General features: G+C 39.5%; 1 protein-coding gene across 1 annotated transcript in view; it reads right to left on the bottom strand.

Annotated features, from left to right (window-relative positions):
• LOC110480824 (transient receptor potential cation channel subfamily V member 6) overlaps positions 1–14,411 on the bottom strand; it is a 31,985-nt gene extending 17,574 nt beyond the window's left edge. The window contains exon 1 of the mRNA XM_021549083.3: positions 6,989–14,411. Coding sequence (XP_021404758.2) covers positions 6,989–7,119 — 131 coding nt within the window. The 5' untranslated portion in view covers positions 7,120–14,411. The remainder of the gene's footprint in view (positions 1–6,988) is intronic.
• Positions 14,412–15,337: the final 926 nt, after the last annotated feature.

Below are 15,337 nucleotides of genomic sequence, written 5' to 3'. Positions count from 1 at the left end.
CTGTCACCAAAAACACCCCATTATCTAAGTCATGAGAAACTAAACTAGAAAACCCCTGAAGAGCAGAGGAGAAATAAAAACATTCAGGATAAAAAGAACCATCCTCAACAAATCAGGGAGCCCTTCTGAGATATTTTTATATGTCCTTCACACTCCTAGTTAGGGAAGTATTCCTTCTATAGCTTACTCATGCGTCAGTTTCATTACTAACTAATGATGATTTGATGAGGAGATTGCATCTAGGATCACACAAACAGGAACTAAATGAAGAGGCACTCTAAGCAAAAGTCTTAAGATTCAGTGTTAGTGAAGTCAGTCTGCCACCTCTGCCACTATTTTGGCTAAGAAAGGCTCTGTGGTTCTGGAAAAGACAAGTTTCAGGGGCAGGAAGTGGGAAAGAGGTGGGGTTTCAATAGTATAAACAATGCTACAATTAATATGTTGATGCTTTACTGGGGAGGCCTTTATCCCTCAAATGACCTCAGAGAGGAGGAAGGATTGGGCAAGAGACAACATGGGAGGACACAAACACACTATCTTGCTCTCAAAAATTACCAAAATTCTTGTAAACATCTAATTAAATCACGATACTGCTATGAGGAAGGCACGCAAAAAATACTATGCTCAGCTTTTGGAAACTGAGGGCAAAATTGTCAAAAATTTCTTCTTATTGTAGCAACCTCCAATTGGGCTTAGAACACCAGAGATCTCAGGCCAAAGAGCAAACTAGAAGAGGAACTTAGAAATGCTTGCAAATGTCATGGCACACTGCTTGTGATGCCTCAAAGGTTTGTGAGTTACGTGTTCCTGGCACATGCTTTTACTCTCATTTAATTTTCTGTCTCATAATTGGGGAAACATTTTAACCTCATTTAAAACATACTGTTCTAATTATCAACTAATTTTTAATACATTACAGCAATGTACTGAGCATATAAATGTCAAAAACCAGGGGAAGCAAATTTGCTAATATAAAAAATTAAAGTCACCGGAATTTAGAACCTTCAAAACATTTTCAATTATTTAACTTTGGCATATTTAACCAACTTTCTTCCTGATGGATTAAACACAGCACAGAGCACAGAGTTCTGCATTTTACTACTTGGGCCTCTTTGTGTGTCAAAGCAGCGGCTGGTAAAATCTGTGACTTAAGTCTCTTAACAGTGCTGCCCACAGTAGATGCTTAGCTTCCAGAAAGTACCATTATGTCACAGAACAGTGAGGCTGGCTTTCAGAAAAAGATTCAGCAGACATATCTGGACACCTTGAGATGATAATTCAGCACATCTAAATTAATCTTCTCTTCTAATCCTCTTCATCCCCTTCAACAGCTACGGAATCATGGAATACTAAGCTCCTGGATGACCCAGCTAAGTTAAGTTTGTAACACTAGGCAGGCTGGATGTTGCCTTACAGGATTTGTTCAGGTTAAGCACAGCTCCATAGCAAACCAGTAATTCTGAGGGGCAGGGAGAACCACAGCAGTATCCACCTGGATGTGCTCCTGGGTTGCTCTTGCTAAGGAATGTGTCAGTGTGGAGGCATGAGTGAACCTTGATCATGCCTTCCTATCGGGCAGCTTTCCTCACAGATGGTTCCATGATCTGCTCGGGAAGCCGTGAGCTGTTTTTCCAATGTAGGTGAGGGCAAAATCAGGAACACCCGAAAATCCATTGTGAAACAAAGAGAAGATAAAATGTAGGTCAGATTCTGACTGAGGGAGTAATGTAAAACAGTTCTAAACAAGGCTAGAGATTTCACAAGCACTTTCTGCTGGTAATATGTACCCTTTTAGCTTCTTAAGCACTTCTTTTGGAGTGCAGCCTGCTCATTTCACTTATGGAGAGATAGAGAAAGCAAAGACTAGTAAATAAGTCTTAATTTCATTATAAAAAGAAGAATTTGGATTGCTATGATTATTCTTTCAGAACAGGGAAATATCTGAAATATGTGAACTGTCTGGACAACAACCAATCTGAAGATTCTATTTAATGACTGAACTCACCAGAAATGCAATGAAGCATCTCTTTCTGTTCTTCCCTTATCAGATTCTACAACTTCAATCATTTACTATATGGAATTTCCCCATTCTTTGCTCTAATTTAAGTTTTCTTCCAGCTTCAAGCTTTATGTCCATAGAGAGTCTGTTCCTGAGGTTTTAAGCAGTTATTTTAACGTAAGCTATAAATTCATCATCAGGATATTAGCTTTCTCTTCTTTCCCTGTTGTGCTCAGAGTAGCCATGCTCCAGAATGAATCATGAAATTGCCAGAGGAGATTCATCTTCTCCCTTCCTTCTGCTAGCATGTGCATGCAAATGTGAGGAAGCCTTCAGGAGAGCAGAGGGCTGCTTAGAGGAAGCCAACCAGATGAAAGAGGAACAAAGCAATCACCTAGCAAGATGCCAAAAAAGGAGTTAGGGAATAATTGCACTAAGTGAAAAGGAGCCAGATAACAGGGGCTTGGACAATCAACAGGGTCAGCAAATTTCTTCAGCACCAGCAACAAGACTCAGCAACTTAACTGGGACCTCTTGCTCATGTATGTCAAAGCCCCTTCAGCTGAGAACAAACAGAGCTTCTCTGGAAATAAATTAAACAGGTTAATAATTGCCAATGTTACTAGACAAGAAACTGATAGGGAATTCTTATCCCTTCAGATATTTAACTGTCTGCCACACAAAGCAATAGAAATCTTGATCAGTCATTTCCAGCAGGGCAGTCTTCTTGCATTAACATTTTTTTTTCTTCCTAATTCTGCATCTAAGACCACCATAAGAATAATCTCATTCTAGAACTCTTTTAATGGTTTAGAAGTTGTTAGTTGTTATTTGTTGCCACTGAAGCAGTCATAAAACAATTTTTTTCTCTCATGTATAGCCTCATTCTGCATCAAAACTTCCAACCCTCCTCAGTAGGGACTGTCTTGCAGTTTTATTCCAGGTTTGTGTTCCTTTGTTTTATTCCAGGTTTGTGTCTAATAATTTTTTTTCTAACAGCTTTTTTTATTTGGGGGGAGCGGGGAGTTCAGGGCAAAAATTTCATGTTTTCTTCTTTATATGGAAATCTATGGCCAAGTTGAGGAAATATAACTTCCTAAATCTATGAGCCTGAGATGCATCTTAGGCTGAGATTGGGTGTGTGTATGTCTGTGCAGTGCTGGGGAAACACCACTTCTGGAGGACATTTACACTTGTGAAATTAGGGAAACTGTTTTCCATTATTAGTCTCAGAACTTCCATTAGGATGAAGGTGAATCAGTAGAAGAAAAGACCAGAAATGCTGCTATTGATGCATTTGATTTTATTTTATGCTCAGCAGCCAATTATCCTTTGCATCTTGACTACTCAGAAGCACTGTTGTTGAAACAAGCTATAAATGAAGCTCTGGAACTGGAAGATGCCATCTTTATTTCACTGTTACCTTTGGGAGCAAATGAACCAATTAAGACTGATAGGCATTGTGGATTTTAATCCTACGTTAAATTGTGGGATGAAAACTCAGAAATGTTGTTTAGACAAATGAACAGCCAAACTCTGGGGACATCTCATTCACTAGCAGTTTGAAAAATATTTGTGTAGAAGCTGAAGGCTCTCTGTGTCCCTGCTCAACTCTTAAACAATCCGGTTTACCTGCACTAGGCTGAGCTGCTTCTTTATTTGTGCCACATTTGTTTCCAGGGTAAGCAAAGCACCTTGATAATATGCCTGGGAGACTAAAGAGGCACTAAAGAATTTAGAAATTAAAGGTTTGATTGTGACACCTTTGGAATGACCATAGCTCTCTTTAAGTTATGCAAATTGTTCCAGACACCTCTGCTGCATTACTTACTATTTATCAGCCAGAGTTATGAATACACGCAACAGCAGGAGGAAAAATACTACATAATTGTTATACTTTTACAGGTACTGTAACCATGTACTCACTTGTTCTAATCTATATATTGCTTATTTTTTATGAACAGTGGAATTTCCATAGGGTGGATTTGCTAAAACCACATTCAAGGAGGAATTTGTTCACATTTCCTTGGAAATTCTTGTACTGAAAATCATTTCTAGAGGATCCATTCCACTATGAGAGACACGTGATTCTTCTTCACATTTATCAGGCCCAAATTTTTGTAAGTATTCATATTTCTGTTCTCTGTCGTTAACGAATTACGTTGAGGGATTATTTTCATATGCTTCAGGCTGTGTAGATCCCGGAGTTTGCTTCCAAAGATGATTCTAGAGAGGACATATGAGATGTGACCACTGTCCCTGGGACTCCACATTGAGCTAAAGGGTTTAAAAAGGACTCTTCGACAGAGAGAAACCAGAAGATTAAGGCCAAATAAACTCAAAGTCCTCTTCAATGTTAGGAGGCTGTATTGCATTTTCTGAAACTGGATTCCCATGGGGAAATATTATAGAGTGGAATATTAATCCTTTTCTGTGAATAATGCCAAGATCTACTGCTAGCAAGATTCAAAGGACTGTTTCACAGGAAGAAAGAGAATGAACATCAGTACCAGGGAAGGTGACAACTACCAAAACAATCAGTTTTTAGGTATTATCACCAGTCATCAGACAGAAAAAAAAAGCTTTGTTCTTCTCTTGCAGACTTTTTGTGTGTGATCAGAGAATGCCAGTTAAACAGTAACATATTTACCACTGGCTTTCAATAAGACAATAGTAGAATTTAATCACTGCTAATTACTGTATGTATTCCAATGCCATTTTCACTAAGAAGAACTCAAGCTGAAGCCACAATATTGCAGTTCTATACCACAAAATGACAGGACACAGCAAAAGCCCTTTTGGCTTACAACAGTTTTTCCACAAAAGCAGAGGTTTCATGAGAGCAGTTCCCACACACCAGTCACCAAAGAAGGTCTTCCTGCTGTGTTTTTCTATCTCTACATAACTAAAAATATGAAAGCAATAAAACCAGTCCTCTGCAAAATGTTCATTATTTTTTCTCCTCAAACTCTGAGCATCCCTGGGGATAAGAAAGGAAAGAGTAGGATAATAGGAGGATGAACTGGTCCTGTTGCTCTTTAGCAATAAATTTTTCACATATTGGCACCATGCAATTTGTAACCAAATAGCAGGAACTTAATTTGTGTTAGTTGAAACCTATGGGAAACATATAGACCTAAAATGGAAGGGAACAATTGTGTCCCCATGCAACCCTGATTTCACAGTGAATATTGCGCACACTGCATGTGATTTACAGAGAGCTTTATAAAGAAACACAGAAAAGTTAACTTTGGGGCAAGTGGGATTGCACTGCAGTGATCTAAGAGAAGTTTATGCAGAAGGGTATATGCGACTAACATTTTTTCTGTTTTCTTCCATCAGCAGCATCACGCAAGATGTTCATGAGCCTGTAGCACATGACTCATGAGGACCAATAAGCAAAGAGAAGTGGCAATCTAACAGGAGCCTGTGTGAAAGGCAGCAACAAAAAGGAAGGGACCAAACCTCTCTTGGCAACAGCAGATGGTAAAAAAGGGACAGGAATAGCATCAAAATCAGGTTGACTATTTGGGAAAAAAAGAATGAACAAACTCTTTCACTAGGAGGTTACTACAGCGCTGTAACAGGTACCTAAGGATATGGTGGAATCTCTATCCTGGGAAGCTTTCAAGACTGAGCTAGACAGAGCTTAAGCAATGTGATCTCTTGCTGGCAAGAGTTCAAGTGGGACACTATCTGGAGATCAGCAGAGCTCCATTCCACATCTCTTTGACTTAAAAATATTAAGATAATGTTATAATCAAAAAATACTGCATTACAATTTATTGCTTATTGGTATTAATTATTAGTATATCATTGATTTGATATATAAATACATTTAAGCTTCTATTTTGTACTCATTTGGTCCTTACAGAATCTGCTGAGAACTTTATTTTCAGTCACCTCTGATGCTTTTCATGAACACATCAAAATGTAAACACTTCAGCATTCCACAGAAGCACTATTGTTCCCATTGTCCCTCCCATTTTAAGTGTATTCAAGTCCCACTGCTCTGAAGTAAACTGGCACAGGCTTTATTACTTGGTCAGAATCTAGATAACAATACAATTCTTTCCCTAAAGATGTACTTTTGTCCCTCTTAATCTGCTTCTTTGCATATTTCTATACATATCTGTACATACACATATGTATAGACAGATATTGTCCCACACAGTCACATTTTTGTCCCCACAGATGTTCAGAGTTATGCATGGAAAGAAAAAACAGATTTTACAAGCAACTGGAAGCAATTTGTTATTTGAGTACTGCAGCATTTGTGCATGCAGAAATGACAATGAAAACCAGATCCAGCTGCATTTCCATGAATGGTCCCACATTTCTGTGTGTGGAGGGAGCCTTCAGTGCTCACATGGGAAGACACAGCCAATCTTCTGGATAATCTAAGGTCTAAGAGGAGTCACTGTACATGTTGACACTCAGGTCAGAGGTCTGAGAAACCACAGTCTGACCCGGGAGGTGACTGACCCCCAAAATGCTCAACAACATTCAGCCTACTCTATCCCGCAGTAAGAGCAACCTTTAGAGAGAGAGAAAGCAAAATCCTGACAAAAAGACACCACTATTTCAGCTGACTGCAGCTTATGCATCACACACTCTCCTAATCATAATAATAATGGTAATGATAATGATGACAATAATAATAACGATAATAATAACAAACCTTCATGCATTTTCCTGTGAGCTTTACCAATGAAGCAGGAAAGACAAGAGAATACATTATTAATTTGTGACTGAACAACTGCACTCAGGGTAATTCAATTGCAACCTGGTAAATCTACCCGTGAAAGAAGATAAGATTGGAACTCCAGAAGCATTCCACCTTGGAAGAAGAAATCTGATAGAGAAAAGTGCTCCAGGGTTGTTTAAAGTTTATCTACTGGCAGAAAAGCCTAAGGGGGAAGAGTGAGAATCGGCTACAGGGAGAGCAGCGGAAGAAAGAGAAGACAAGAAAGCTGAAGTGCACCGTACCTTTTCTGCTGGAGTAAGTAGATTTCATCCAGATGTTTATCCCAGGATTTTTTGCCTTGCAGCTTCTGACTTAGTCCATTCCATATCCGGGAATAGAAGGGATTGCTCTCCCCAAATAAAGGTACCCCCATATCAGGTCCCTTTTTCTCTCTTGCCTAGCTGCCTGAAAGCCAGCAATCCCCACTTAGGGAAAAAGTCAGGAAAGGCTCACTTCAGGTCACTCCTCCGCCCTCAGGTACTTACAGAGGAGACTGTCAGTCAACAGCATCAGCTGATCAAAGTGCGTGTAAAAACACACAATAAAATCACTTGTTCCTAGCAGACCATACCTTGAGCCTCATCAATTACTTAAGTTTCCAAAATAGCCCAACCCAAAGGTGTGTCTGATTTAGAAGTAGCTTGCCAGCAGCCTACCCCTCAAAAAGACCCTGTACAGCAACTGAAGAATTCATACAGCATCAAGGTCCTAGGCTTCTATTATTTTGATTTTCAAACCTAGGCTTTAGAAGCAATCATCCTCCTTTTGTATCTTTGAATTCCTCTGGAAAGCAACATGTAAGCAGTTTTGAAATAGACAGCTGAGCAAGTCGGGCAAAACACCTTTAAGGTGAGTGAACATGTGGGAACGTGCCCTAAAAGACACAGGGCTCTGGGAAGGTGGCAGAGAGGAGGACACACCTCCCACCTCAGCTGTCTGCAAATCCCATTAAAGAAATTATCCTTACAGACTCCACCTTCTCCACATAAAACAAAATCACCTTCCTCCACAAGCTGGAAGAAGGGTTTACGTAGATTAATGTGTAAACTTTACATATTTCATTTTCATTTAATGTTCTACAAATTAATTATTTCTTCTAGTTTCTTCCAGAAAAATCTTATTTAGGAAAGGGGTAAAACTTTCTATTTAACAAAACCTTTTTTAAAATATATTTAACAAAAACTTGATTTTGGCACAGAAAAACATGTTCAGGGTCAGGGGGTATTTGCCTGCAAAGCAATAGAAGAAATATAAAAATTAAGAGATGCTACATACTTCTCTATGTGAAGAAACTGGAAGCTATGAGGGAGAAAAGAAACACCAAAAAGTAAAAGAAAAAAAACCCAAATAAATAAAAAGAGAAAAGAGAAAAGGCAAGGAGAAAGCTTCTAGTTTCTAATCATCTTTCCCTGAAGATTTGTCCAGTATTTTTGTACCTTGAATCAACAGAAATATCCCTTAATTCCTGCTCCTGCTGTAGTGGAAAAGAATTCTGCTTAGGGTGCCTGGACCTTAACAGAATCAGAAGGTAAGAGAGTGAAGTGTATAAATCAGTAGGACTGAGTCATCTCTTTGAAATTCCTGGCTTATTTAGAGGTTTCTTAGAACTACAAAAGCAGGATTAACATCCAAACTTCTGTCGATTCATGATGTATCCTATTCTATAAAATCATAAATTGCCACACAATTGCTACACAAAAAACAATGCTTTAAGGCAAACCTGGGGATCATACCCTAAAATGTAAAATTCACTGAGTTGACCCGATCCAGGAGGAAGTGTCAGGTTAAGCTGTCATAATAGGAACAATATATTACGTGCTACTTTGAGAGGTTAGAGTTTATACCAGCCAGGTGTTTTGAGCATATATTGTGTTTTTAATAGATTTTTTAAAATAATATCAATAATGAGTCCCTCCTAACACTGTGAGGGGTGGGGGAAGCAACTCCTCTTGAAGTTGAGAAAGGTATTTAGACACTGAGGTGTTAGGTGTCTCTGACAGACAAACACAATTTCTATTTCTCCCAAGCAGAGAATACTTTCCAAGGAAGCCCTAGAAGAGTGGTGTCAGCAGGGCAGGAAAGCAGTGATTTATTCCTGCCTCCTCTGGGCAGTGCTGCCACCCTGACAGCAGCTCTGGGGTACCAGAAGTGAAGAACAGTCAGCCAGCAGGTTGGGGAAGGTGTTCTTAGCTAACCGTGGAGGCAACATCTGCAGCAGCCAGGGCAGCCCCGGCAGCTGCAAACCAGGTGGACTCACCTCATGGCCGTGGGTGGCTCATCAGAGCTCTCATTACAGCTTCAGACTGCAGTAAAGCTGCCTCAATAGTTTTCCTTTACCCACCTGTATGAATATAAAGTCAAATACTGCTAAAGGCTGTTTTATTTAATTCATGGTAGAGGGCATTTTCAGCAGAAATAGCATACCGAGATGAAAGGTGGATGAAATATGTAAGGTATGGTAGGGACTGAAACCTCTTTAGCACATCATGATCATACCACTTAAGCATAGATGGACTTTCAGTCTAGCAGGCTGTGAATAGTTTTATTCAAAAACTAAGGACCTGATAAAGCCTTGCAGTTGAGGTGTGGATTGCAGGTCTATACAGTTTTGCTGTATGTGGTTTTCCATCTACCTGATAGGTGTTTTTAGGTCTCTGAATCCCTTTCCTCAGCTCCTGAGTCGTTTCTAGCCCTTTAGCTCCTGACATTATTCTAGCTCTACTTGTTCCTTGTTCCAAGCTCCTACTGCAAATATTGTCTTTATCCTGGCTGCCTGTGATGCCCTTTACTGGTGTATGCCTTGACTTCTCTTGTTTCTGAAATGGGGTAATTCTGACTGTCCTGATTCCTGGACTCTCTGGATTCCAGCTTGACCCCTTCTAACAAATATGACAGCAGATGTCAGCATCTTCTTCCACACAAATTCCCTTCTATATCCATAGGCCATCCATAGCAATGTAAGCATGAAGAAATGCAAAGCACAACCTGTCCAAATGTGTTTCTCACACCACAGTGTCTAACTACACATAATTGAAACAGACCAGCAATGATGGAACGATGCTGGCTCTGTGCAGTTCAGTCACCCCATGGCCCTGGGGTATTTATCAATATTATACATGGCACAGTTAGGATGTGCTGCCCTTTGCAGGACTATAGAAACTTAAGTGCAAATAAGCCAGAGTGTGGAGATACTTCAGCAACAACCAATTCCTATTTTCCCATACCTGCCATGGGCACAAGGGAGAAAAAACCCACTTTTGTCACTGGGGATAGTTATCTTGCTAGAGACAATACTCTGCACTTTTTTATAGTACAATGCATTCCTTTTAAGTCAGCCTTGAATTTTAATTTTTTTTTTTAAAGTAAACCTGAATAGTTGAGTGTGAATGAAGTGACCTTTGATGAACCTGAAATTCAAGCTAGCATTTGCCAGCAACGTACTTGAAAAGGGAAAATTATAACAGGAGAATTAGAGAAAAACACTACAGTAGAATTTCTCACATAACCTCCAGTTTTGTTTTCCTCCCAGCCACCTTTTCAGTACTTTCTTTCTTTTCAAAATTAAATCAAACACAGCTATTACCTAGCCTACTATAAAAGTAATTTCAGTGCTAATGTAGAGACAGACGTAATTTGCACAGTACATGGATTCCTTTCCTTCTGAATGTTCCTGACCCCTACATTCCATGTTCTTACAAAACTCCTGTTAACCTTCCTGGAAATTTTGAGTGCTGGAGGTATGTAAGATTAAATCAAATGAGCTTATCTGGTGACAAATCAGGATGGGAGTGTTTTTATATTTTTAATCTTTCTGTTTTTAACTTACTTTTTTTTTAGTGGAAGGGGGAATTGCAAAAATTGCATGATATTTCAAAGTTACTACAAAGATGTAAGTGTAATCCCAGTCTTTCACAAAATCCACAGGAATACAAACTCTGAGCATCAGGAAATGGAAAAGATAAAAGGCACTGTAAAAGTAAGAAAATCTATTGAACGTAAAGGAGAAACAAAATTGGTTAGATATGCTAGATATCCCCCATTTTGATCTTCTGAAAAAAATTTTAAGGTTTCTGTTAAACACACAAAATTATGTAATGAGTAGTATTGGGGAGAACTTACACAAAGTGGCTTCTGAAGAGAAAGGAAAGAAAGGAAAGTCAACTCATTTATTATGAAGAACTGAAAATCTCTTCTTCATTTACTTTCCAAATTTGGCCCCCCACATCCATGTTAAGCATCTGGTAGACAAATAAATTAACATAATTAGATGCTTAATACATTCAGAGCCACTGAGTAGCCAAGCTATCTCAGCTAGAGTACAGACAAGTTTTATCTGTCAGAGATAAGTATTGCACCCAAACATCTGCCTGGACAAATTTTCACAGAGAGATTTGCCTGCTCTTCCAGAGCCATAGACTGCCAAGCCAATTCAGAAACTCTTATTCTTCCATGTGTTTTTTGCATATAATCTCTCTGAATCACATATATGCTCAAACCTTAAAAATAAAAACACATTTTCTATTTTTTTTCTCAAATTCACAAAATAATTTAACTATAAAAATTAGCTCTTAAAAAATCCCAATTTGGAAATCATAAGAGATATTCTGTCATTTCAGCAACAGCAAAAACAAAGTGCCTGGATCGCATTCCCAAGTTTACACTACCATCTTAAGAGCAACACTGGAATTGCAAGCTACAACCAGACCAGCCTTTCAACACTTCTCCTGTACATTTCTGATTGCACTGGAATTCTTTATCTGAAATCTCAACATCTAATAAAAGCTCTAAAGATGTATGTTGTGAGAGAAAAGAAGGAGCGCAACAGAAGTACAGGGAAAAGCAATGACAGAGAGAGTCAGAGTAAGTACAGAGAGATCACAGAACAGAAAGTCAAGAATTCACCAAGTCAGCAGTAAACAGTGATGTAGTTTCTCCATGTCTATAACAGATAATCTTCCATCTGAGAAGATTGTAATAATAACTAGGCAGCAACTGATTGGTGTATTACAGATATGTTAGGGAATCCTGTTGGACTGTGATATTTCCAGTTGTTCAAGTTATATATCTTATTTGTGCAGCATAGGAAAACAAACCTGAGGGTGATTGTATGGAAATGCACAGCGTTATGTACACTTTGATATCACACTCTTGAGTGGTGATATCTATCAAAAACCAAAACAAAGTAACAGAGGAAAATAACTAGATATTCCAGAAGCAGAATGCTAGTGGTGTTACCTCCACTAGTCTTGAGAAACTCTTATCTTCACAAGATCTCATCTGCTGTGTAAATATGAATTACTTCACCACCAGTAAATCACAGGTAACTCAGCAACAGACATAACTTAACAATGCATTATAAACTATATCAGAGCATAAGTGTCCTTGAAGGATTTACTCTATATTATGCAACTAATCCTGATGTGTAACTCCATTAATCCATCTCCTGGCCTGGAGGAGTGCAAACTGCTAGAGGGAAGCTGGTTGTAAATAAAATATTACACTGAATTCCTTTAATTAATTAGAATGGCCTTGTTGTGTATGAATGTGTGTGTAGTAAGCCTGATTAAGAAAGTTAAAGGGAAGTGGTCTCTACTTCTTGACTCAGATTAGCAGAAGCAAGGACAGCTACTCGTGGTGAGGAATGGCAGCAGAGGCACAGACTTCCTTGAAAGATGCATTCCTGAGATCCTGGTCAGTTGGATGAGGGATCAGCAATAGCACTATTGACTGTTATAGAAAACCAGCACAAAGATCACTAGATTTTGTAAAACCTACCCCACTCCCCCACAACATTTGCAGCAGAATTTGTAACATTTCCAGGAAAAGCCAAAAGTGAATTGAAGACCTCTGATAGCTGCAGTCATATTGGCAATGTGAAGGAGATATCTTAGTGAAATAGAATCACCAAGAGTATTACTAATTCCTAAAAAAAACTTGATTGAGGGGGGGAGCCCAGACAAGGATCCTGGATGGTTTTCTACTGTTATGATTTGAGGTACCAGCTCAAGTCAGAAAGCTTTCTTAGTTTTTCTTAGTGAGTTGGGAAGCTTATTTACTGGTGGTTCACATAGTGACCAATCCCCCAGCCTCCTGTCAAGGGAGTGTGTCCCAGGAGCTTGTGTACTCAATAGAAGCAGAAACATATTCCTTTATAAAAGCTGGACTGAGTAGATGTGAAAGCAATAATCTACTCCTGCAGATACGGAACTGGCAGTGGGTCCTAATACAAAAATAGATAATAAAGAAAAAGTAAAAAAAGGGGCTTGGATCTTCACCTGCACTGCAGACTTGACATTAAAATCGTGACAGTGATGCCTTGAGGGGCTACCTGGAACAGAGGCTGGACAGTGCTAAAGGAATAAAATAGATATTTGCTAAAAGGCCTTCAGAGGATGCACTTTGGGCAGTACAAGATCCCAGCCATGGCTACACCCAAGATGGATGATGGTTCCCACATTTTTCACACTTTTGGTCTATTTACATATTGGAATTAATTGTCCAAATACAGCTTCAGTTTATGAAGTCCCATCCTCCCAGATTGCTCTCATCCATTCACTGTTGTTTATACTTTTTGGGCCTGAAGCTGCAACAGTGTCCTTGGTTCTCAGGAAGAAAAGAATTGTTCATCTAACTAAACTGTGAAGAGAAGCTGCTAACACTTAATATGAAGTTCAGAGTTATATACTAATGCAGTACAGAATCTGTAAAATATGAAAGCTAAAACTTAAGGCATCAACAGTAAGGTTATAAGACAATGAAATCAAGTCATGAGAGCCTTCTCATGCAAATTACCTCAAAGAAGGCCTGGGATTTAAAGGTAGCCTAAGGTTGTTACCAGGAATCTCCAAACCACCCTATAACGAAGTGGGGAAAACTATTAGGAAAATAAAGCACCTCATTTATTAGTTTTATTTTGTGGCCTGGAATGCCACAAGAATAGCTAAATCTTTCATTCAGCAATTGTAAAGTTCTGTGTATGAGTGGGTAGACCCTGCTTTTTCTGTAGAGACTCTCCTTGATCCTAAAGATACAAAAAACCATTAAAGTATAGCACTGGGATACATCTATGGCAATGTTAACCCCCAAATCTGTGGCCAGTAACATTTTTGCAGTTTGGAGAAAGGAAGAAGTTTCTGTAACAGCTGCTTTGTTTTCATGCCTTATAGCATTGATTTGAGACTGGGTGTGGGTAAATTGGCTCCCAACTTCATAGCTGGTATCAGGCTTAAAAGATTATCTGAAACCTCTGAAGTATGAATACATCCAGATTTTATTGAGGTTTTTTTTTGGGTCTTAGCCCATAGCAAATGTACTACTAAGTCAGGATAGCAGACAGGAAATCAAACTTGGATTGTGACAGGGGTTTTTTTTTGTGTGACAGCAGGTGACACCACTTATTTCTTGGAATGCACAGCTCTGAGTTGTCCAAAGCACCATTAGGGGAACTCCTGAATATATGCTTTGGTGTAAGAGGAAGAATTTTGATGGTAAGTGCTGATGACAGAGGTTAAACTTTGGTCCTGACAAACAGGGGAAATCTGGGCCCTGTTAAATGTTTGTCTTTAAGAATATCCTGAGAACAATTCCTGGTAGAGCCATTCAACAATACATCTCAGATTACAGGGCTTGCTACAAATAATAGTACAAATTTCACAGGTTGATTGCTGCAACCTGTGAAATCTTACAGCAGACTGAAAATCCTTGGTTTCATTCCTCTGTCCCGCTTTGGTGAGAGTATTAAATGGTCCTGACCAGCCTCATCTGATATCTCCAGCCTCATATTCATCACCTTAAAGTCTGTATGGTCTCTCACATAGCCTAAGTTTCCAGGTTTCCTCCCTTGTTCCCTATGGTTTCCCAGGGTTTCCTTCCCCCTGCTTCCTCTGCTTTGCCTTATCCCCAGATCTTGTCAAGGGTAGAGTGAATTTCTGCCCCACTCATCCCCTGTTGTCTCTCAAGCCCACCTGGCCTTTAGGAACCTCATAGGCACTCTGAATTCTGCTACCCAAACCAAATTATCCCATGCTTTCTTCTCTTTCTCAATAGTCTGTCCTTGGCTTTGTGTCCTCTGAAATAGTCCTATGGAAACCCACAACACCTAATCCACTCTACTGACAGTCCTTTCTGACTCCAGAACCCTGAGAGATGTGAGGACACCTTTGCTGGGAGGTGACTCTTACTGTCGTGTTCCTGAGTGCACTAGTGGGTGTTCATGGCCCTGACCAGTCGAACCAAAAGTCTTCAAAAAAGTTACACACACACACAGTCTCATATGACTGCCCAGAAGCCTCAAAGCTCTATTTAAGGTCTGTCTTGTGTCTTCAGTTCCTGCCTGCAGCTGTGTTTGTGTTTGGCCATGGGCTCCATGACTTCACACTTGTCTTGTCAACAAGGGTATGTACTTTGTGATAAGCAGGCCTTGTAACCATCACTGGACATCATTCTGATAACTGGATTAATTTCCTGGCTTGATCTTAGACCTGCCTCACTACCATGAAATTACTTGAAAAATCTAGGCTCCATCTCCAGGTCTGCCCACTCACCTTGCTTAAATTGTGTGGGACTGTACCTCAGATGTGAGGCCCCTGTCC

This window comes from Lonchura striata, chromosome 1, assembly GCF_050655825.1.
Source record: "Lonchura striata isolate lonStrDom1 chromosome 1, ASM5065582v1, whole genome shotgun sequence".
NCBI classification, from domain to species: domain Eukaryota; kingdom Metazoa; phylum Chordata; class Aves; order Passeriformes; family Estrildidae; genus Lonchura; species Lonchura striata.
This window is presented reverse-complemented; position numbering and strand designations above follow the sequence as displayed.